The 24048-nt window shown below is 30.8% G+C and overlaps 4 protein-coding genes across 8 annotated transcripts in view; 2 read left to right on the forward strand and 2 right to left on the reverse strand.

Moving 5' to 3' along the window:
* The first annotated feature begins 1099 nt into the window (after positions 1-1099).
* On the forward strand, positions 1100-3879 carry Pabp2 (poly(A) binding protein nuclear 1). 2 transcript variants are annotated; one of them, XM_011054343.2, is made up of 7 exons: positions 1100-1251; positions 2490-2626; positions 2720-2834; positions 2962-3029; positions 3152-3393; positions 3552-3644; positions 3806-3879. In XM_011054343.2, exons 2-7 carry the CDS (start codon positions 2492-2494, stop codon positions 3837-3839), a joined length of 687 nt encoding a protein of 228 aa, XP_011052645.1. In that variant the 5' UTR covers positions 1100-1251; positions 2490-2491; the 3' UTR covers positions 3840-3879. The 2 variants fall into 2 exon arrangements, with proteins under 2 accessions (XP_011052645.1, XP_011052644.1); XM_011054342.2 differs by lacking the exon at positions 1100-1251 and adding an exon at positions 1258-1532.
* A 2780-nt stretch (positions 3880-6659) lies between these two features.
* On the reverse strand, positions 6660-15480 carry LOC105145033 (protein zyg-11 homolog B). 3 transcript variants are annotated; one of them, XM_011054339.2, is made up of 10 exons: positions 13638-15480; positions 13227-13459; positions 12922-13096; positions 12649-12843; positions 12164-12561; positions 11877-12022; positions 10666-11054; positions 9441-9810; positions 8981-9320; positions 6660-8769 (listed from the first exon to the last, which is right to left on the reverse strand). In XM_011054339.2, exons 2-10 carry the CDS (start codon positions 13360-13362, stop codon positions 8624-8626), a joined length of 2295 nt encoding a protein of 764 aa, XP_011052641.1. In that variant the 5' UTR covers positions 13363-13459; positions 13638-15480; the 3' UTR covers positions 6660-8623. The 3 variants fall into 3 exon arrangements, with proteins under 3 accessions (XP_011052641.1, XP_011052639.1, XP_011052640.1); XM_011054337.2 differs by having other exon boundaries at positions 12922-13165; XM_011054338.2 differs by having other exon boundaries at positions 12922-13159; positions 13638-15479.
* A 422-nt stretch (positions 15481-15902) lies between these two features.
* Positions 15903-21538, forward strand: U2af50 (U2 small nuclear riboprotein auxiliary factor 50). 2 transcript variants are annotated; one of them, XM_011054335.2, is made up of 8 exons: positions 15903-16062; positions 16544-16773; positions 17230-17490; positions 17654-17804; positions 17921-17976; positions 20465-20746; positions 20835-20999; positions 21059-21538. In XM_011054335.2, the coding sequence occupies exons 1-8, from the start codon at positions 16041-16043 to the stop codon at positions 21188-21190; spliced, it is 1299 nt and encodes a 432-aa protein (XP_011052637.1). In that variant the 5' UTR covers positions 15903-16040; the 3' UTR covers positions 21191-21538. The 2 variants fall into 2 exon arrangements, with proteins under 2 accessions (XP_011052637.1, XP_011052638.1); XM_011054336.2 differs by having other exon boundaries at positions 17654-17792.
* Positions 21539-21630: 92 nt separating this feature from the next.
* Positions 21631-24048, reverse strand: part of hoka (membrane protein hoka) — a 3677-nt gene continuing 1259 nt past the window's right edge. Inside the window, exons 1-3 of the mRNA XM_011054333.2 lie at positions 23723-24048; positions 21990-22073; positions 21631-21929 (exon numbers count right to left, since the gene is read on the reverse strand). The exon at positions 23723-24048 is cut by the window's right edge and continues 1259 nt beyond it. Of these exons, the coding sequence (XP_011052635.1) occupies positions 21766-21929; positions 21990-22073; positions 23723-23765 (291 nt within the window). The 5' untranslated portion in view covers positions 23766-24048 and the 3' untranslated portion in view covers positions 21631-21765. The remainder of the gene's footprint in view (positions 21930-21989; positions 22074-23722) is intronic.

Below are 24048 nucleotides of genomic sequence, written 5' to 3' on the forward strand. Positions count from 1 at the left end.
ATTTTTGGATACACGTTGGGTTATTCATGTTCTACATTAATTTTCATCACTTTTACAAGTATATAAAACTTATTAAACAATTGTTACGTATATTTTGACATCTTTAAGAAAGTATTTGTAAAATTAAATTGTATATTTACAACAAATTGTATATGCTTCTTGTGAAAACAAATCAGGTATTGGAAATAAATCGCTGAAATCGCTAAAATAAATCTATCAAATTAATAGAGATTCCAACGATTTCGGCGATTTATTTCTGTCAGGAACACAGAAAAAAAATGGATATTGTTGTGTAGTTTACATCCACTTTTTTAGAGAGCAATAGTGCACAAATGCATTTTTGCAGTTACAGGAAAAAAGCCCTTATACCATGTTTCTCAGGTTTTTCTCTGCTCCTATCCACAGGAATGCCTATTGCACATTGGACGTGATGAATGACAAAACTAACAAACGATATATGAAAACTCTGCTTTTTCTCACGTTACGATACAGTGACGATACAAAGCAAAGCTTTCATTGGATATTGCTCGTCTCTTATCGTTCATAACGTTTGTGCAATAGGCATAAGGATAAAACCAATCATATTAAAGAATGTCGATTTTATGATTTCGAATCGACATCAATTCGATGTCAATTCATTATCATTTCTCATTGAGATTGTTTGTCCTTGTCTAACTTACGTAACAGCATGGAAGAGAACCACAAAATCGTGAGTATTAAGGTTTAAACACAATTGACACAAGCAACAGGGAATATCAAACCGTCCAATCAAAACTCTGGTATGTAAGTTTGATATTACATCCCAGAGCTCTGATTGGACGGCTCATTATTCTCTGTTGCCTGTGCCTATTGTATTTAAGTCTTTACCTACGAGGTTTGGTACAAGAAAAGGATCACTCGAGTTTTTTTCTGATTTCTATTTTACCATAGGCCTGTTATTTTATTGCTGCACTATCTGAACTATCTGGTGCACATAGTGCAATAAGTTGAAGTGAATATACGTTTATTTCACTTTAACTTATTGCACCGTGTGCATCAGGGGGTTTATTCTGTATCTTCAAACAATGTGAAAATTACAAAAAAAGCGAGCAAATTTACTAGATGTTGACCAATGAAATAATCAGTATTCTAGTAAATTCGCTCACTTTTATAATTTTCACCTCATTTCAAGATATAGAATCGATCCTCAGTTCAGAGCAGTTCAGAGAGTGCAGGAATAAGAAACAGACCTCATTTTGGAGCCGCTCTCATGTGAGTGCACCATATATTTTTGACCAAGTGGATACGACGAGATCGTAAACTCCGAAAAAGCGACGATCGCGCTAATCGAAATCGAGCTTAGGTCGAATCTTTGAATTACCTCTTCGCAATCGCATGGTGGTGATGGTGGTCGCGTATTCGCGTCATTCTCTCATATTTACTGATTTCGTCAGAGCTGGTGAGAGCGAATCGACAGACAGTGTAAGGCGATTCAAGTGAATCGCTCTGATATAATTACGTGGATATTTTGAACGCTCGCTACATATATACCTGTACGTTTCCTTTTATCCTATTCTCTGTGAATACCTTAATGATACGTGTCTCTCGACATTTGTGTGTAACGACTCTTTATGTGTAACGAGTAACGTAAGAGAGACTATTATCTCAATAGTCTCTCGAGAATAGAATAAATAGGTTATTTCAGTGCATGCGTCGTTGTTGAAGTTGCTAATTAAATTACTTTCCGGCTCATTTTACCGGTTTTCACACTGATCGCGTTTGTCTTTGATAGAACATACAGTTTTTATTTGATTTTCGAGCCGAGAATATGATTCTCTCGTCGCCATATCTTGAAGAAGATAATTAAATTTTATATATATGTATGTATGTATGTATGCATGTATATATGTATGCATGTATGTATGTATGTATTTTGTCTCTATTTTCTGCTTCATCTACTTGTATGTAATGTACTCTCGTAAATTGTGTGCGAATTAGATTGCATTCTGTTATGTGTATATATATATATACATATATATACATACATACATACGTATGCATACACACACATATATATATATATATATATATATATATATATATATTATTTATAGATTAAAGAAACGCACTCTTAGTTGATTATTAGGCTTAGGCCATGAACTTATAATTCTGACATATAATTAGTACGTGCTGACTATATAATAAAAAAAATGAGCAGTATATGTAGAAATATTACTGTACATTTCTTGGACTATTAATTAATACATATTTTATATGTTTATTATTTATAACTTTTCTTGTTTTACTTTATATTCTTTACAGCAAAGAAAATATAGTTATGTATATATAATATGTAATTACAATTTAGAAATTTATTTTTATAACAAAAAATTCTTTATGTATGTAAGAATATATAACTCCATAGTAGTGATTTCTTGCTTATAAATCTAAAAGTACTAATTTCAATATAATTCTTTTTCTTATAACTTCCATATACCTTCATGTTTCAGAAATGTCTGAATCCGATCTGTTAGCTGGTGACCACATTGATGGTCTAGATGGTCTTGAAAATGGTCAAGATGGAGATACTATTATGCAATGTGATGGCGTGAAACGTGATTTAGGCGAGGCAAATGTTGACGATCCTGTAACTATTGTTATTTTTTACAGTAGTATATATAGTCATAAAATTCCTTTTATATAGTAATACTTAACTTATAAAATATTGTCCATAACTTAGGAATTAGAAGCGATTAAAGCACGAGTAAGAGAAATGGAAGAGGAAGCTGAAAAATTGAAGCAACTTCAATCTGAAGTAGATAAGCAGATGAACATGGGTAGTCCACCTGGTATTAGTAAGTTTCTAAGTTTGTGTTTTCTCTATTAAAAAATATGTGTACAGAGTGTCTGATAAAGATTGTAACAACATACATATACACACATATAAAAACATAATATTCTTATTATCACATCTCATTTCAGCAAGTCCATTAAATATGTCATTAGAAGATAAAATGGAAGTTGATAATCGGTCCATTTATGTCGGTAATGTAAGTTCACTATAATGCATTCGTGATTATTGAAATTTATAGCATAATTTTTTATGTTATTAAAATGTATTTTGTAGTGTATGATAATGTTGCAAAGATTAAAAATTTGATTTTTTTTGCAGGTTGATTATGGCGCTACAGCAGAAGAATTGGAGCAGCATTTTCATGGCTGTGGAAGTGTCAATAGAGTTACAATCTTGTGTAATAAGTTTGATGGTCACCCTAAAGGATTTGCTTACATTGAATTTGCCGAACGTGATTCTGTACAAACCGCTATGGCCATGGATGAATCTATGTTCAGAGGACGTCAAATTAAAGTAATGCCTAAAAGAACAAATAAACCTGGTTTCTCTATGACAAATAGGTAATTCTTTGTTTTATAAATAACATGTTCTAATTATAATTTATGAAATGATATAAATTTATAAATAATTATTAATTGGTATTATATGTATGTAACTCAAATTTCTTTATTTGGATCTTACACCCTCGACACTTGTATTTCATTGCTTATATTTATAGGGGTCCCAGAGGTGCAAGAGGCTATCGAGGTATGGCTAGAGGAATTATTCGCGGTAGTGCATACTTTGGATACAGGCCTACAAGGCGTCCTAGGTAATAATTAATTTCTATTCGATTTTTGCTATCTTCTAATTATTAGAAAAATTGCTAATATATTCATTAGAATCTAATTTTTATAATATCTTTGTTCTTTAAAAAAAAGAATTTGTTTTGTCTTCTATAAGTTCTATTACTTCATTTTTTTTTTCTTATAGGAGTTACAGACGTGGTTACTATATGCCATATTGACCATTTTAAAGTGTGGCAACATTATTTTACAAGTGTCAAGGTAAGTTTTTATTTTAAGTAACGCATATGATAATTCTTATTTATTGCTCAAAGAAAAGTTCTCAGTATAAAAGGGGTAATTTAATTTTTCATTCAATTGTAATTAACAGTTTTATAGTTTCTTAAGAAATTTGAGAAAATAAATTATTTGCAAAAGAACATTTCTTTGAATGTTTTTAAATTTTCTGGAAGTTTCTGAATTTCATGCATTAATATAACTCAAGGAAAGGCCAGAAATGCTTGAATTTTGATGAATTATAGTTTGAATCAAAATAAATTAATACAAATGTTTATATACATATATATTGTATTAAATCAAAGTTGTTTAATTAGATATTTTTGAGTGATTTTTACTCATATTTCTCTTTTGTTCAATCTCTTATTTAATCATGTTAAATATTAAAATAAATTATATTTAAATATCGAGATAGATACAGCCTTATATCTATTAGGACTATTCAAATGATCAAATATTCTTTTAAATAACATTTTTCATAAACGAGTAAAAAAATAATATCGAAGAATATAATTTACTGGTCATTCCTCCACATGACTTAGATTACAAAATTATGATTTAATAGTAATTATTCTTCAACTTCTAATAAACTTAACTTTTAATATAATCTGATGTATCTATATGATCGAATTTAATAATATAACAAAATTAAAATTATGAAGAAATTAACACAATTATATTCTCTTTATTCATTGGATATAATGAAATATGATATCTAGATACATTAGTACTGACACTTGGCCATAATAAATATCTATACTGAAAAAAAATGTTAAAATGTTAAAATATAAAATTACAAAAAAAATAACATCTTCGTTTCTACATATAGCATTTTTAGTCTAGCTCGACTAAAAAAACTTGAATACCAATTAAATATGCACATATTTGCTATTTCATAAATTGAAAGTATAGAATATGGCCTTGTGAAATATAATTGGAAATTGTAAGTTTTTGTGAAAAATTGATTAACAATTCACACAAGAAACTTACAAACATGTATGTCATCATGCATTGTATTAAAAAAAAAAGCGGTTAAGGTATTTAAGTAAATTCTTATGATATGTCCACAGAAAAAAAAACTGATACGAAGGGAAAAAAAAAGAGAAAAACATCATGTCAAAAGAAAAAAAGATTGGACAGATGGGCACAATTAATTATATTTGATTTAATAATTATCACATAAAGCTACAAATGTAGAACAGCGATCATTCACTATTGTAGTTCAATAAATTTTTGTTAAAAAGTTTGATATTATTAAATTTTATTAAATTGAATTTTGTATCCGCCTTAAAACTTTTCCAAAATATTTTTTTACATATTCATATATTTCAATTATTTTATGTATCTGATAGAAATACATTTTGATTAAAAATACATTTCAAAAGACATTTAATTAAATTATTTAATATAAATAAATTTTAAGTCTTATATTTAAATATAATTACATTATTATTATTATTATAAATATTATAATATATATTATAACTACAGACGTTATCTAATTAAGTATTGAAATGTTTGAGTTTAAATTTCAATTCAGTTTTTGCAAATTTATAAAGTATTAATTACTAACAGTCTAACGTACTTATATACACATATATGCAAGATATCTAAACTTCAATAAAATTAATACTACATCATTAAGTTTTCATAAATATATTACATGTGTGTTTATTAAAAACAATCATATTCTTAGTAAGTAGCTCCTACAAATAATATTTAATACAATATTATTTAAAAATATATACTTGAAAATTTTTGTGTACACTTAAAAACAGAACTTAAGCAACTGAAAAGCACTCTATTGATTTTCATATAAAAGAATAGCATATGAAAGCATATTTGTATTTTAGTGTGATCTTATTTTTACATGATGTGATAGACATAATTATAAGGATAATTATATATAAGGATGTATGTGTTGTGTGTTAAGGCTGATACAACAGAATATTATAAAATATAAAATTGAACTATTAAACATTGATATCTGAATATTAATATAATGACACCTGAATAGATTATTATTTAATTAACTATATATATATATATGTTTACTTGATAAAAAATCCTGTCAGTTCATAAAAATGTGAAACTATAAAAAAAATTGAACTACAAAGTGAATGTCTAGAATAATATCACATAACTATAATTTGTAGTCAATTTTGTATGCATGATAACTGAAAGTTGCGCCAAGAAATTATGAATTGTCATAATTGCATTGTACAAGGTGTTTCGATTACATATTGTAGATTTTTTGTCATGTGCAACTTTCATTTACTCAATACTAACTATACATCTTCAGTTTTATCTTAAACATATTGCTACTAATTTGTAAGATGCGTGTAAAATATGTTCCTGCAATATTGATCCATTGTGTGCTAAGGTGTTAGGAGGAGTGCTGACTTTCAACATATTTATGAGACACATTTCGTAATGTTACTTCCATGTCGCTAAGTATTTTGCAGGTGCAGCGCAGCATCAGCATCAATTGAGTGATAATTGATACAAATTTCATGAACAATTTTTACGTTTCATTAAGGAAAAAAAAAGAATTATTAAGATATATGTGTAATATAAAATGTAAAATTAATGAGTGGTAAATAAAGAATTTCTTGGCTAATATAGAATTTTAGATATTTTAATGAAAAGAGAAAGAAAAGGATGCATTTTTACACATCTACTATTTATTTAAATTTTATAAAATCAATACTATAGAGTTGATGTGTAATAATGCAATTACTAATCCATCAAAGAAAAAGCATATATAAAGGCTGGCATAGCAGTTTATTAACATTCAGTACCATTCAAATTGATATTTCTTACATTTTAAGTGTCAACATGTAATGCTATCAGAAGAATAAATTTCGTTTATATAAATTCGTAATATTTTAATAACAGATATAATTTAATATTAATATGTATTTCTCTTTTATTACAAACTCTGATTTTTGTATAATCTCTGAAGGCATATAATACACATGATCAATTTTCAAAATGTTTTTATTAATATTTAATAATGAAAATTCTATAAAGGATATTTATTAACAAAATATATTGAAGATCTGAATTTGAAACATTACAGGCTGCGTTCGGAAATATTGCTCAGATGTTTCCGATGCCTTGGATTTATCATCTTGTTCTTGTTCAACATAATCCAAAGCATCGAAGGCATCCGAACGATGTTTTCGAACGCAGCCACAGTATGACAAAATAATTATTTTAACACTTTATCTCATATAAATGTCCCTTCATTGAACTATATAGCTATTTAACTATATAAAATGAAGGTTAACGTGTTAGCCTAATTTTCTGGAAAATACAAAAAATAAATTGTATAACATATAATATAATTTACTCTTTCAGTTTATGTGATTTCAGATTATATTAGATACTGATCAATATAAATATGAATTTAAAAATAATTTAATAATTATACATCTTTTTATAATAATGTCAATACATAAAATTATTCATTCAAATATCAATACAATATTATTAATTACGAATATTGTATAAATTGTATAAAACAATTAATTTAATACAATCATCTTTTTTTGTACTATCAATCATTAAAATATAAATCTAATGTAAATATAGAAATTTGAATTACAAATATTTTAAATGAATAATTATTTTAATTAATTGTTCTTCCTACGAAAGTAATTAACTAGACTAGAATCTGAGATATAAATCATAAAAATGATTATTTATTAAATAAATTGTAAAAATAGATATCTTAAGATAAACATAATTGATTAATTCTCCTACTTTCTGTAATAATTTTAATGTAATTCTGAAGTAAATAACACTTTAAAATAATATCAATAAAATACAGAATTATATACAAGATGTTGTAAAATTTGTGAATCAGGATACTATAGCAAGAAAGTTTTGGACAAATTAAATAAAAAAATTATATAAATTTTTATTTTAAGCAATAGTTTCTTGAGATATAAGAGTTTAAATATGGCTAATTATAAACTGTATGTTTGAATGGTCTGTGAATATTAATGAACGTGTGAAGTGCGCTCACTAATACCACCATACACACGATTCTTGGACAGGTAATCATCTAAATGTAATCTGTAATTAACCATATTTATATAAACTCTTATTACCTAAAGTAATCTAAACAATTACAGCCTAAAATAAAAATTTACAAATAACTTAATTTTTCTTAGTTTATTGATCCCCTACACACTCCCGAAATTTAGTCATTTAAATTCGGGATACCCTGTATGTAATTAGATGAATTATTCAAAAGGATAGTTTTCTTTTCCTCTTTTTCAAATAAAAAAATTAATTTTTTTCTATAAAATTATATCTAAATATTATTACTGCAAGCTATATAATTTATTTTTCTAAAATAATAAACTTGCTTTAGTTTTATTAGTTTATCTCATACAACTAAATCATTAAATAATTTTGATAATTTTCGAAATTAATTATACATATAACGCTGTGTGATGCAAAAAATATCTATTTCTCAATTCAGATCTTCAATTCAGCCACAATATCAACTCAATTATAATTAAAATTTTGGATTTATGGTTTTTATGTTATGTATTTTGTTGATTGTAATCTGTCTTTACTGTGTAATTATAGTCATGACCATATAATTTTTATATTCATTTGGTCTAAAGAACAGGATATAAGATTTCACTAAGATAAACATTGACTAGTATACCATGTGGTATTTAATTTTCAAATTGGAAAGCAACAGCTATCGTTAAGAGTTTAATTCAAGCGTTTCCAAAATTGATTGACATAAACTTTGCAAATTCGGTTGTGTTGTATATTCTGTATGTGTTTTTTCCAATTGTTTTAAAGTTTCTACTCCTCCCTCTCTGATCAACATCACACAATAACGTTTTGCTGAAAATAAATATTACGATAGATTATTACGACATGATAATGATATTATGGATTATTATGTATAACTTATTTATTTCTATAATTTTCTCAAAATTCTTAATTTCAAAATTAAAAAGTTACAATTTTGTATAGTTAATACATATCTAATTTTTATATAAAATAAACTAATTCTTAAAATTTATATTATATAAAACATTATTTTTAAGCTTACGGTTTTTTGTGCACACGTGATGAATTGCCCATACTGCCCAGAGTTGAACGGGATATGCATCTGTACAACGTAACAATGGGAAAAATGGTTGGAAACTGCGATAAGCAACCATTTCTCCTTGTGGTGTTTGCCAATGAGTTACAGCATGAACCAGTTGATCCAATAATTGTTCCCTGCTCGGTTGTGATGGCATACTACACCAAGATCGAAGACCATCACTAAGTAAATGTGCAGCGATACCAGCTGCGAAATAAGATACATCAATGTGCTCGGAATCAAGCAGCATAGAAAGCATTTTTATAAACCGGGGTTGCATAAGTCGTGGTCTCAAATGATCGACCTAAAATACAAAAAATAAAAACATTACATGTTGACACAAATATTGTATGTTTCACTAAACATACAATATACATATTTTTATATTATAGGATTATATATATTCATAAAGATTGATACAAACCTCTGCTATGTTGTTTAACAAACCAAGAACTTTAGTTTCCACACTAGATTCTCCTTGGAAGCTATCCAACACTTCAAGAAATAACTCCATTCCACCTTCATCAAGAAAAACCTTGCATGTAGCAGCACTCTCATCCGTTAAATTCCAAAGAGCGCTTAATGTAAATTTCATTGTAATATCTACTAATTTGGATTCAACCTTAGATCTAACCATTGCAAGCAATTTCAACATATATTGCGGCTGTGCACCAAGCATAGACGTTTCCAATGTCGATATTTTTGCTGCTAATATTGAGCAAATAGCCACAGACATACGATTCATGGATGCATCATCAAATGTTGACAAGCAATTCATAACTAATCTCGCGCATCTGTTAAATTAAAAACTTGTAAATTAAAATCTTTTTTTGTTTATTTGTATGTCACGAAGAGAGAAAGAGATATAATATCCATATACTGAAATTTCAATATTCATATATATATAAATAGTAATATTAACTTATGTTTCATTCATTTAATATGCGTAAGAAAAATTAAACCTATATAAAGAAATACTTTTTATTTATTTATGCTAGTATATAAATTTATTGTGATTTGAAATAAACTACTCTTTTAATTTTGGTGTTCAAAACATGAAAATGAATGAAGATATAGGAACAATTTTGTGAATAATTATGAATTTAAGACTAGAGTATTTTATCAAAATATGGTAAATCAAAGGAAAGCAAGTTTTATAACAGAATAAAGTATCTCTTTACGCTTTGCGTAAATATTTAAGTTTTACTGCACAAGATAGAAAGATTGAATAAAAAATAATCGATAACCTTTGATATATGTATAATAAATAAGTGAAGACATCAATACATCATATTGCTAAATCCAAGACTATTCAAGTGTATATGTGCACATTCTCTTTTATCAACTTCCATTTACAAAAGATAGCATCTATTTTTATTGTTTATTTAATGTAATATTGTTATTGAAAATTTGCATTTTGTTTTATTACAGCAAATAATACGTAAAATATTGATATAGAGTTTAAAACTAAAGATATTGAAATCTCAGAATACTTAATTTCGAAATTATAGATTCATGTACAGGGTGATTCATTTTGATCAATCCAGTCAATTTTCTCCGAAATTATTAACACGACAAAATTTCGAAGAAAATTGACTGGATTGATTAAAATGGATTACCTGTATATATAAATTTGTATATGTAAATACCTATATTTGTCAAATGCAACATCCTGTAGGATTCTATCACTACACAGGGTCAATAACGTATTCTTTTGAAGTTGATGATTAGTTGGATATGATTCCATTGCTAATAATGTTAATTCGACTATTTGTTTAAGTATTGATGGATGAATCATGAGAGCTAATTCACCCTTTGTAAGATTATAGATACACGCAGTAGCTGCCATTTGTACACGAAACTCCTGTGGATGTTCTCTCATTCCAGGTAACACTAATTTTATCACATCAACTCGTGGTTCAAGAAAATTTGGTGTCAAACGGAATAAGTTAAATAGACATTTTTGAAGATATATTGGTCTGTATGTATACCTCCTAAGAGCTTCCAAAATTTGAGATTCTGTTGCTGTACCACTGATCTGAAGCAAAAGACGAGATAAAATATGTATTATTTCATATGAATTGCATCTATCAAAAGTTTTTTTTTCCTTTTCCTTATCAATTAATTGTTGATGATTATTGTGCTTTAGTTTGCATATTTATACTTTTATTTTTTATTTTATAAATAACGAAATTTCTAACAAAATAGAAAATTAATTTTACAATTAACAATTTTTTTTATATTTGCAAATGGAAATTGATTTGTTATGGAATACATATTTCATAGAATAGATGTACGAACAATTAATATATCAAACACCAATATATTGTAATAATTTTTCTATAACACATACAGACATGTATAGTATACAAGAGAATATTTATCTTTAAAATTTAACACGTTTTAAGAAATAAATGACCAATACATGTGTACACTCATCAGCTAAAAAATTATAACACTTTTTCGATAGATTTCAGAATATAGTCTTCGTGTTGCAACTTTTTAGCTGATGAATGTACAACGTGGAATAAATTTAACATTTTTAATTATCAGGCGGATTGTCGACACATGATTTGAAGTATAAACAAATGTCTACAATGCATAAATTAATATTAAACCGAATGAGAACTACTTTACTCGTAATGATATAATAATATTATAAATTCTCAAGGGAAATAATATAAAAGAGATGAAATATGTCAAATTTTGCATAACTAATAATAATGAATAAGAACACTACTACATATCCATACAAATATACAAATACAATGTAATAAAAATATTCCAATTTTTCAGAAATTAAAATAATAGAAACAGTATAATCTTGCATAGCATTAATATCAATATTATGTCAACTTACAACAAGTTCAGATCTATAATCCTTATGTGTTGAATCTATAAAACTTTCATCGTAACAAGCATCAGAATGTACTAGTCCCAGAAATCTCAAACGTACATGTGATGCAATGAAATTTTTTAAATCTTTCGGATTTATATCATCTTTACCTATGTAATAAATGTTATACTTAATGAAATGCCACATTAGTATAATAATGATGATAACTAATAATTTATGAAATGCAACATGCATTATCAGATTACTATGTACATATATACACAATTATTATTATATATTGCATCACTCACCTGATAAGTCTAAAGTTGTTAAATGAGGCATACAATTCAAAGTTTTTAAAAAGTCTGTTATTTTTGGTTTAGCAGGTGCAAAAACTTCAAAACCATGCGGATCTTTCTCATCGGAAACATCTAAATGCCTTAATTCGTTTAACTCCAGCAACACTGGTATTAAATTTCCACATCCACTTATCTTTAAATTATACATATTTAATGTCCTTAAACGATCTTTACATTTTTTCAACGGTGTTATATCGTCAACTCTTGTACAAGATATATCTAAGCTTTCTAAAAGAGGAAGATCTTCGACTACTATGTCCAAGCCATGTTTATTAAATTCTGTTCCTGAGACATTCAAGGTGTGAAGTGCCTTTAATTTATTTAATGTTGCGATATCTACCATGCGTTGTCTACAACAAGATATACATGAAGATATAAAAAATTATGAATTATCATAAAGAATTTCCATTATTCAATGTCTTAAGAATTATAATAACCTTGAAAAATCCATAAAGCTTCCTTTAGCTACACTTAGCGACCTAAGATTTTGTATACTCCAATCGCCTAAACAACTAATTAAATCATTAACAGTAATTTTCAGACCATTTACTATTAAATCTATAACCTTATGCTGCTTAAGAACACTTAAACCTTTAGCTGACAATGTTGATGCATCTTTCAATCGTACGTGTCTGGAAAAAAATTAATTGTTGCTATAAATCCATTTTTATTTCTTCTTCTTCAAGTATCATCACCTGAAGTCTCATCACCTTAATCTAGTGGTTTTTGAATCGAAAAGTGTAATTGTCAAATCAGATAATGTGTTCTTCTCACACAGATTGGATAATAATTGCTCTGATATTTCGGCCGGCAAGAAGGCATCTGGATATTTAAAGGTAAGCCGGGTTGGTGAGCTGAAGGAAGCATCGTTAGACGATGTTCTACCTGTTGCAGTATCAAAAGCAACTTCTGTGCTATTACTGTTTAGTGTACAGATATCTTGTTGATCTAAAACTTTATGTTGCTTTAATTCTGCAAAGTCTGTGTACAAACGCTAGTTTTATATGTTACTTACCAGAGACGGAACTACTACTCAGAGTATTGGACGACACTTGAGTATTATCACTAAAGTGAATCTCGCACAGGCCAAGAAGATTACCACAGATAAAATCAATGCAAACCTCCTGGAGACTTCTCGGAGACTCAAACATCTTATGTTCCTACTGTCATCCGTGCAATAATCTTTAGTCTTTTGTTCTATCGGCTTTCTAAAGAGCACCAGTGATCCATATATTCACAGTTCTACACCTTGAAAGTATAAGATTAGAAAAAACACATTAGTCTTTCAACAGCAACACTTTGTGATAGTCAAATATTTTAGACAAATTATACCCTCACATCAGGTTATACCGTAATCACGTCATGATTATAAATATATGATCATAAATATATAATAAAAAAAAATTTCCCTCTTCAGGATACATACATGGAAATAACGTCATGTGAACTGTATAACAGGCATCGTGGTCGCATTCCTCGCGCCATCAAGCACTTTCCTACAAGAGTCAAATCATTCCAGCGCAGGTGAGCAAATGTAATCACGCCAGCAACGTTTGGATAACAGGATTTTAAATAACGATTATATAATAATAATAATACAATTCTGCACGCGGAAGCAGAGGAATGCGCACACTACTCGAATACGCTACTTGTCGCGCGTCGAGGTCGGAATTAGATGTGTCACCACGAATACGATCGTGTCGACTGTCAAAGTCCGTATAGGAAGAGCACAATGTTGGATTCTCCGAGGGTATGCAATGTACGCGCGTACGACTTTGCGAAACGATTTCGCTAGGACAGCCACGAGAACTCGCGGACTCTCATCTGTGATGTAGACGCCATTTTGACTCGTCAAATATCAAAACAGACCAAAAAAAGAGCGTGGCCGTATCGTCGTTGTCATCATCGTCATTATTGTCGCTGTCACCAACTGTCACCGCGCAGTACAGCGTGAATGTGGAGTGAGCGTGTCTTTCACGACTCAGCTGATTTCTATCACTGCGTTAGAAATTAGAGTTAACTATCGATTCTCGCGAACGGGACTTCCCGGACTCTTCCTTGATCCCGGATCACGTTGCAAATAGTAATATATATTTACACACCTCAATGAGAGGTAGCGAAAAAACAGCGAAATCTAAATGTGACTGAATTATAATGTCCATTAGCGCCGCTTTATTATCCATGTTAATCGCGGCCACGCGGGCGATGTTCCAATTTTATATAAATATGTACAGATGCACAAAGTGCTATTAAAAACAGTCGATCTTACGGAAGTTCGCGTGACTGTTAAAATTTTAGCGATTTCGACTGGGATACGCTAATGTGCATTGATGCATATAAAAGCCATCATACATAATTGTCGTAAAGATGGATTTAATAACAAATAAATGAATATAAAAATTGAATATAAAATATCCAATATAAAAGAAAGCTCATAAAGTCAAAGCTAGATCTTTAGTGTTTAAATATAATAATTCCATGTAAATTTATATATCATATATGTGTTGTCATTTGAATTGCGCGCTGAATTGATTTTTTGAAATTCGGCGCGCAGTTCAAATAACGTACTTATACAAGGTGTACAGAGAGCGACAGAGTACCAGGCTAATTTCTTGAAAAATACACATTTTCTTGAAAAATGTTTCAGACAAAAGTTGTAAGGTTCTAATGCCCGATTACACCAACGTTATTTTGACTTTAAGCAAGGCTTAAAATTCTCTCTTTGTCTCTGTCTCTCTTTCGTTTTAAAACGAGATGGAAAAAATTTTAAGTCTTGCTTAAAGTCAAAGTAACGTTGATGCAACCGGATCTAAGTAGCGTATTTCACGGTAGTTTGAATATAATCTTAAATAGCATTGTCAAGGTTATATAAAGATCACCTTGAAATTTTTTAACGGGAGCTATCGTTTTTTAGTACATATTCTTGTAATTGATGTCAAGAGCTATTTAAAACACTATTATAAAGTTATTTTTCATTAAGAACTTTATAAGTTATGAGACTTGAAAGTTTTGTTTGTAGAGTAGTTGAACAGATATGCCTACTAATTGGTTATCTACAATAGGTGTAGAAATGGACAAATCACAATCTATTATTCTCCTTCACTCAACTATTCGACTGTAGTTGATCAATTTCTTATGGCTTAAGGCTTAAAACACCTATCGTCTGGACTTACAATCGAATGCGAGGAGAATAATCGATTGCGATTCGTCCATTTCTTATGGCTTAAGACTTAAAAATCTGTTGTAGAAGACCCATTAGGGTCATTCCACACAAACTTACATAGCCGTAAAAAAAAAAAAAACTTATAACCATATGCATAAAGAAAATTATTCAATTACATTTTTGTCATAAAGGCAAACGTAAAATACGATATTTGGATGATTTTCTTTATATATATTATGCAAAGTTATGCGGAACGCGGAACAAAAGCAAAACTAATCACAAGCGTTCTGCAGTTTTCGTTACGCGATTTTGAATCTTTTCATCTCCGGAGCGTATTGGTGAGAAATGGGTAATGGAGGTAAATTTTATCTCCACGACAGACTTTTCACCAATTAGCATTTTGTGTCAAAGCGCTGTTATCTGTATGAGGATTTAAACTCGCCCAATTGTCTAAAGCACAGTGTAACATGGGCTTAATTTGATGGCTCTTGTTGGCCTTAGCGCTCGCCATCTTGGAGTGCGTGATATTTCATGGCCGTGCTTCGCATATATGTTCCAATATTCTCTCGCCATTTTGGAAAAGGAGGTTTGTCAAGTAGTTAATGTTCCTGGAATTCGTTAATTTTCAGCGTCGTGCGTTTCCTCAGGTGAAGTAGTGCATTAAAAATGGGTGAAGATTTTAATGGAGGTGAGTAATTTAATAAGTTGACGCGTTCCACTCAAATCATCCTCGCGATGTTCCCGCGTTATTAACTAGCCAACTGATCTGTTTGCAATAAGTATGTAATGGCCGGACACGAATTAGTAAACAGTTTAAATAATTGATTTTCGAGCCTTCGTTAATTAGACGTTAAATTTATTTAAATTCTTTTACTGTGTTCATATTACAACAAATTTATTACAACGTGTTCATATTACAATGCAATTTGAAATATTTGTACTTAGATATATTAGTACATATTAAGTATATATTATTCTATATATTAAGAATATATTGTCTGTTTTATTAAATATTTGAACATTATGTTTGTTCGATATTAAGCACAGTGATATATATATATATATATATATATATATATATATATATATATATATATATATCAATAATTTGCAGGTAAATTACTATTATAATTTGATGATTAAGTTATATATTAATTTTTTATACCTAGATCGTGATAGACAAGATCGGGATAAGGACAGAGATCGTGATAGAGATCGTGACAGGCGGCACCGATCACGCAGTAGGGATCGCAGAAAGCGCTCTCGTTCTCGCTCCAAAGATCGCAGAGACAGAAAAAGAAGTAGTTCGCCGAAGAAGAGCCGGAGTTCTAGAAGAAGAAAGCCATCTTTGTATTGGGATGTACCACCACCTGGTTTCGAACATATTACTCCTTTGCAGGCAAGATTACTTATATTATACGTTGGATTCTCTTGAAATTACTTTAAACCAGTATTTGTAGTGTTGAGTTTATAAAATTTGCATTTAATCCCTTGTGATCTTTAAGCATCCTTTTTTATTTCAATGAATATAACTCTTTTTTGCATGCCTCTGACTAGATTTATAAATACACTGACGAAATACTATTAATAATCTTATCAATGATAAATATGCATTAATCATGTTAATAATCATATACCTCTTATTAAAAAGTCTCATGTACCAAATATATTGTTAATGCAATAGTCGCTATCTATTGTTTCAACAATTTACAAAATCGTACCACACAGATATGCTTGTATAAAACTATACTATCTTTTATTTTTTTTATATGTTCTAGGGCACTTTAACCCTATAGATAAATGTTGTTGTATATACATTTATATATATATATATATATATGTTTTATTTATACAGTATAAGGCTATGCAAGCTGCTGGACAAATACCTGCGAATATTGTAGCGGATACGCCACAAGCAGCTGTGCCTGTAGTTGGTAGCACTATAACTCGCCAAGCAAGAAGACTTTATGTAGGGAACATTCCATTTGGTGTCACCGAGGAAGAAATGATGGAGTTTTTCAATCAACAAATGCATCTCTCTGGACTTGCACAAGCTGCTGGAAATCCAGTATTGGCGTGTCAAATTAATTTAGACAAAAATTTCGCATTTTTGGAGGTATAACTTATCACATACGTCAGATGCATATTATATCACTTTTTATGTCATAAACAAATATGATGCACACATACACACATATATTACGCATTTTAATTAGTTGTTATTTAAGTAATTTCAGTACTGATAACATTTCTTATTTCTTCTTATCTTTTAAATATAGTTCCGATCAATAGATGAAACTACACAGGCTATGGCATTCGATGGCATAAATTTCAAAGGGCAGAGTCTGAAGATAAGAAGGCCACACGATTATCAGCCAATGCCGGGAATGACCGATAATCCAAGCATGAACGTGCCAGGTACGGTTCCTGGTATGTTTTAAACATACATTTTCTTATATGTTATTATTATCAAGCCTATTGGCTTGACTTCTAACACACTTGACAATAATTTTATACTTATTTTAATCGTGTGTTATCTCTTTCAGATTCTCCGCATAAAATCTTCATTGGTGGTTTACCAAATTATTTGAACGAGGAACAGGTATGCCGGCAAATCCGTGAAATAATTTTATTTATTGCACACCTTTGGATGCAGTTCTTCTCCATTGACGCCTATTCCAATCAGTTGCATTAATCTGTTGAGTTGCATTGCTGTGGCTGGCACAAACTTTTATCAATCATGAGAATCGGCTTCAATGATCGACGAAAAATTGCATCGCGATGTCACAACCACGGGATTAGTATGGAAACGCGCATATACTAATCCCGTTGCGTTGTAAGTTACCCTCAAAGGACTAAATTATGATATAGGTATTTAGCTATTTAGCAGTGAGTGCACTCACATAAACACAAACGACCGAGAACCCCCATCTTACTCAAGTTCAACAGAGGTATGTATGCGTTTCCACCAAGATTTCGGCGTTGATTAGGTTCCTGATTAGGTAGAGGTGTGTTTATTCGGATCGTGTGGCTCCATGCTCTTTTTGTGTTTATCTTCGACGATCCGCTTCTCGTTTTCCTGTGGAATTTCCTTTATCATTCCTCGCATCTTGTCTTTCCAATATGACATATTTAGTTTAGGGAGTATTAGTGGCGTTTACAGCACTTAGGTGGGGGTATGCAGTCGCATCAACGGTTATCCTCTCTCTTTCTCTCTCTCTTACAGCCTTTCTAGGCACATCGCGGACCCAGTCCATCACGAGGAGATACGAGTCTCAAATCTAGGCAATCTTTTTTTTAGGAAAGTCAACAGGAAAGGGGGTGGGGGGCAAAAGAACTTGTTCTGACTGTATTCAGAAATAAATCGAACAAAGGAAATAGACGATCATTCGCGTTTTAATCTGATACGGAAAAATAAACGAAATAGAGATACGTGTAACTTCTTAAAAAAAAAGCTTATTAAAGCTATCTATGACTTCTATTTCCAATTTGAAATGCTTTTACAGAGTCGTCCACTTTTATGCAGCAATGATACATGTTGCAAAAATGGATCTTTTTTAGGTCTACAAGAAAAGCATAAGATCAACGTTTTTACATGTAGCAGTTTTTTTTTCCTTTTCTTTCTTTTTTGGGATTACAGGGTCAACACATAATTTTATGTGCATCTGGTAACAGCTCCAAGTTCTCCGGTATACATTCTTTTCAGGAATACCTTTTCCTTTTTGCAGCTATTCTTTTTACAGGCTTTTCAGGCTTTACTGCACGTCTCGTCTTGTGCCTCGTTACGTTTACAGGTTACCGCGAACGAATGATCTTCGAATATATCAATGCATTGAGAATTTGAAAACAAAATGACAATGCAAAGAAAAACGGAAAATATTAATAAAAAAGAAATGGCAATTTCATTGGACATTAAGAAGTTAAATGTAACGGTATTCTTACAAATGAACTATGTTTAAATTCGTAAGAGAGTAAAAAAAAAAGAAAATGAACGTCTCGTTATTATGTAGTAAACTATGGACTGATACCAGTACCCTTTCTCCCCATTTCTTAGCTTAGGGTCGCGCCGATCAAAAGCATTCGCTTACCACTACCACTACTTCTACCACTACTTCTACCACTACTACTACTACCGAACATGACAAAATACCACACTGCCTGGAGAGAGGCTAAGTCCAGTCCCTCGAGGCAAGTACTTATACCATTCTCATGCCTTCGTACATTGGGTTTATGCGACAATTTTGTAGCCCCCCTTCCTCGATGTGTTCTCGGTTCTCCTGTGCCAATGGTGCGTTCTCTGATTCAATAGTTTCACATCAATAAAAGCATGTTGCTTAATCTACTAAATCGCGTCGAGTAATTAGTTAATTATCAGAATCAAATTCGCAAAGAAAAAAAAGAAATTCTTTAATAAGAGCAACATGCTGTTATCTAAAGTTTTGAGTTTTCAGTTTCCCAGCCCGTAAAGATGTAAGTAAATTTAATACATATATTATAATTTAAAAATATCAGACACACGCAGAGATCGGTATTTGAAATAATGAACGAATGTAAGGAAAGACGTCGGAGCGCAATTAAGTGGAAATTGTTTCGTCGGACATGAGGGCGGTGTGTTACCACCGAGGAAAGAGTGATTAAAATACGCAAGCATATCTATGCATTCATATTTTGTTTTTCTCATATTTAGACTATGCAACTTTTTTTTCTCATATTCTTCTGTAGATAATTGGAAATCCAATTAAATCATTAATTAGATCCAATTAAAAATCATGCAATATTTTCTTTTCTTCTTTTTTCAAAGCTATTATAAAAATCTTTTAAAATCGTTATTTTATTTTGGTATGACTTAATATAACAAAGATAATTAATTTTATTTAATTTTGTAAATGCAAAATTTGATTGTATAATATTTAATTACATAAAAAAATTTTTAATATTTTGTACATAAATTTTTACATCTGATAATCTTCATCTAATTATAAAAATTTTTGCGATTAATTAATATTTATCATAGTTGCATTGTCTACATTTTATAGATTCGAAAATTTTATTACGCGAGTGAGAGAATAATATTTTTCATGATAATACAGGTGAAAGAACTATTGATGAGCTTTGGACAACTCAGGGCGTTCAATCTAGTAAAGGATTCCGCGACCGGTCTCTCCAAAGGATATGCGTTCTGTGAATATGTAGACGTTTCGATGACTGACCAGGCGATCGCCGGTTTGAATGGAATGCAACTGGGCGACAAGAAATTAATCGTGCAACGCGCCAGCGTTGGTGCTAAAAATCCTATGATAGGCGCGCAAGCTCCAGTACAAATTCAAGTGCCTGGTTTGTCAATGGTTGGCACGAGCGGACCTGCGACTGAAGTAAGAGCTAAATCGAACGAAATTGTTTTCGCAAATAACGCAAATTAATAATTTGCAATCGGATTTATAATTGTACAATATCTTTCAGGTGCTTTGTTTGCTCAATATGGTCACGCCAGAAGAACTAATGGAAGAAGAAGAGTACGAGGATATTCTGGAGGACATTAAAGAAGAGTGTAACAAATACGGAGTTGTCCGATCTGTGGAGATTCCTAGACCCATTGAGGGTGTTGACGTTCCTGGCTGTGGCAAGGTACTTAATATCGACACAATGCTTTTACATATTATTTACCACTTTTTATTCTGTTACAGGTATTCGTAGAATTCAATAGCGTGATTGACTGCCAAAAGGCGCAACAGACTCTTACGGGTCGAAAGTTTAATAATCGAGTCGTAGTTACATCATACTTCGATCCCGACAAGTACCATCGTAGAGAATTCTAAACTATAAAATTCTCTTTTCATACCATTTAATTATATATATATATATATATATATATATATATATATAAAATATATATATATATATATATAATATATATATATAATACATTGTATATGTGGTATTTGAATAATCTAAACGTATTTCGAGAGAATTATACATTTACCAATGAATAATTGATGATAATGATAAGAAATTTGTCGCATTTAGCGGCGATTAGAATTGTAAGTATATCGCAACACCGGCAAAAATTCCGATACACAATCGTGTGATTACGTTTTCTCCGCGCTTTAAAGAGTATGAACTTATGTAATAATAATAAATACATTTGGTCGTTAATATAAAATGAACAGTGGTAAGTGATAATTTGATAAACCTATTAAAAGAAGAAAATAAATAGATTCCCTGCAAAGGCAAAGGATAACAGAATAAGACTGCAGGATTAATAAAGCAAGATCACAATGTCATTGTATTTCTACAAAAAGTTTTTTTTAATTCTACATACACATAATTTACGATATTGATAATTCAATATAGCGATAAATGAGGATTATTAGAGATTATGTGGAAAATTGACTCAACTCGTGAGCTGTAACGCTGGTGTGTAGGAATTACTACCTTCCCCGGTGTCCGCGGCGTCCACCACGAATTTCTGCAATAATGCGTAAAGTCCACCGCCGAGTAGCAGCATACCGATACCCGTTAGAAGTACTATGGCCCAGGCCGGTATAGCCGTACCTCCTAAAAATTATTTAACATTCAGATTTCGATAACGCGTTGCGTTCTTTTCATCTCACTTACTGTAATAACGTCTGGTTATTGTTTTTCGGCCTCTCAAAATTTTGCGTCTTGCTTCGACTTCCTCCAGGAATATTCCCATTAGAACTATTTGTTGTTTAGAAAGTGAAAAAGGGATTAATTCGTTTGTATATGGAATCTATGATTTTTTGCATGTTATATTGTGTAATGTCAAGATTTATTGACAAAAATAATATAATTATAAAAATAATTGCGACATCATATCAATTTAATAAAAATGATTAAATTCTTATTTAGAATGGTAAATGTTAAGGATGATTACTTATCCTGATAAAACTCAGTAATTATGGGTATGGGAATAAGTTTCCGCCCATTGCAGAAAGATGTCGTTAGTAGCATTGCTCGTGTGTTTGATAGAACGGCAAGACATGTTTTTGAAAGGTGTGTGTCCAAACTTTTGAGCCCAATAGATAGCATTCGTTCAAAGCGTAACAAAGAGTAACTTTTTTTGCGTTGAAGATGTCGGAATTTATTCCAAAAAAGCAACATTTGCGGGAAGTTTTACTCCATTATTTTATTTTAAAGAAAAGTGCTGCGGAAACGCATCGTTTGCTCGTAGATATTTACAGTGAACATGCTCCATCGAAAACTAGTTGTAAAGAATGGTTTCGGCGATTCAACAGTGGTGATTTTGATGTGCGTGACAAAGAACGCGAAGGTGCACCGAAAAAATTTGAAGATGCAGAATTGCAAGCGTTACTCGAAGAAGATTCGTATTTATCGCTCGATAGGTTGGCAAAAGAGTTAAATGTTGATAGATCCACTGTTGGAAAACGTCTACACGCAATGGAAAAAAGAAGGAAAATGTGCAAAAAGAAGGAAATTGGGTGCCATAAAAATTGAAAGAGAGACATGGAAAGACGTTTGGTCATCTGCGAGATGCTTCATCAATGACAACAAAGGAAGGGTTTTCTACATCGTATCGTAACTGGCGATGAAAAATGGATCTACTACGATAACCCTAAACGCTTGAAGGCATGGGTGATGCCAGGTGAACCAGGTCCATCAACGCCAAAACGAAATATCCATGCTTCGAAGATTATGTTATGCATTTGGTGGGATCAAAGAGGTATTATATATTATGAGTTGCTCAAACCATCCGAAATCATCACTGGCGATCGTTATCGGCTACAACTGATACGTTTAAACCAAGCTTTGAAAGAAAAACGACCGGAATGAAACAATAGGCACAACAAGCTGATTCTGTTACATGACAACGCTAGGCCACACGTTGCAAAACCGGTCAAGAAATACTTGGAAGGAGTAAAGCGGGAAATTCTGCCCCACCCACCATATTCACCGAACATTGCTCCTTCAGATTTCCATTTGTTCCGATTCATGCAATCGGCCCTTTCTGGAGAACGATTCAATTCTTATGAAAGTATCAAAAAATGGCTTGATGAATGGATCGCTTCAAAAGAACCAGATTTTTTCATTCGAGGAATCCGTTTATTACCAGAAAAGTGGGAGAAAGTTGTCGCTTCCGAAGGAGCATATTTTGAATAAACTCACTTATATAGATTTGTTTAAATAAACACATCTTTTTCATTTAAAAAGGGCGGAAACTTATTGCCATACCCAATATTTTTTATATCAATCAGCAACGATCTCTATGATGTAAATGGTATGAAAAATAGAACACGTCTTTATTTCTATTATCGATTATAGACGAGTTTATCGACACTTTTTGCATATTAAAATTAAACGTTACTTACATAAAGCTATAGTTAAATAACACATAAATTTTTTCGAGCACATTTTTCTCGCAAAAAAGGTCAATAGATGAAAAATAAAAGAACAGGTCTAATCGCTGTAGTGAACTGTATAATGCGACGCGCGTACTGAATCACACCTTTGATAAGAGATAAGTGAGTGTACAGCTTATCTGTTTTAAGATAGTGAGATACACTTTCATTTGTACGAATATTCACGTTTCTATACCTGATGATGTTGTACAAATTTAGAACACTGATTGAGAATTATCAATCTATCGTTGCATTATTATATTGCAATCTGTTACATTAATTATTGTATAAAATTT

Source organism: Acromyrmex echinatior, chromosome 15, assembly GCF_024713525.1.
Source record: "Acromyrmex echinatior isolate Ae372 chromosome 15, ASM2471352v2, whole genome shotgun sequence".
Lineage (NCBI taxonomy): Eukaryota > Metazoa > Arthropoda > Insecta > Hymenoptera > Formicidae > Acromyrmex > Acromyrmex echinatior.

Bases quoted from the DNA above. Each gene is read 5' to 3' on its own strand.
- U2af50 (XM_011054335.2), top strand. From the start codon at position 16,041: ATGGGTGAAGATTTTAATGGAG. The intron at 17,491-17,653 runs GTATAACTTATC...TTTTAAATATAG, and splicing joins AAAATTTCGCATTTTTGGAG to TTCCGATCAATAGATGAAAC. The intron at 17,805-17,920 runs GTATGTTTTAAA...TATCTCTTTCAG, and splicing joins CGTGCCAGGTACGGTTCCTG to ATTCTCCGCATAAAATCTTC.
- Pabp2 (XM_011054343.2), top strand. From the start codon at position 2,492: ATGTCTGAATCCGATCTGTTAGCTGGTGACCACATTGATGGTCTAGAT. The intron at 2,627-2,719 runs GTAACTATTGTT...TCCATAACTTAG, and splicing joins AGGCAAATGTTGACGATCCT to GAATTAGAAGCGATTAAAGC. The intron at 3,645-3,805 runs GTAATAATTAAT...TTTTTCTTATAG, and splicing joins AGGCCTACAAGGCGTCCTAG to GAGTTACAGACGTGGTTACT.
- LOC105145033 (XM_011054337.2), bottom strand. From the start codon at position 13,362: ATGTTTGAGTCTCCGAGAAGTCTCCAGGAGGTTTGCATTGATTTTATC. The intron at 13,166-13,226 runs GTAAGTAACATA...AGCAACATAAAG, and splicing joins GAGTAGTAGTTCCGTCTCTG to TTTTAGATCAACAAGATATC. The intron at 9,321-9,440 runs GTTTGTATCAAT...TTTGTATTTTAG, and splicing joins TGTTAAACAACATAGCAGAG to GTCGATCATTTGAGACCACG.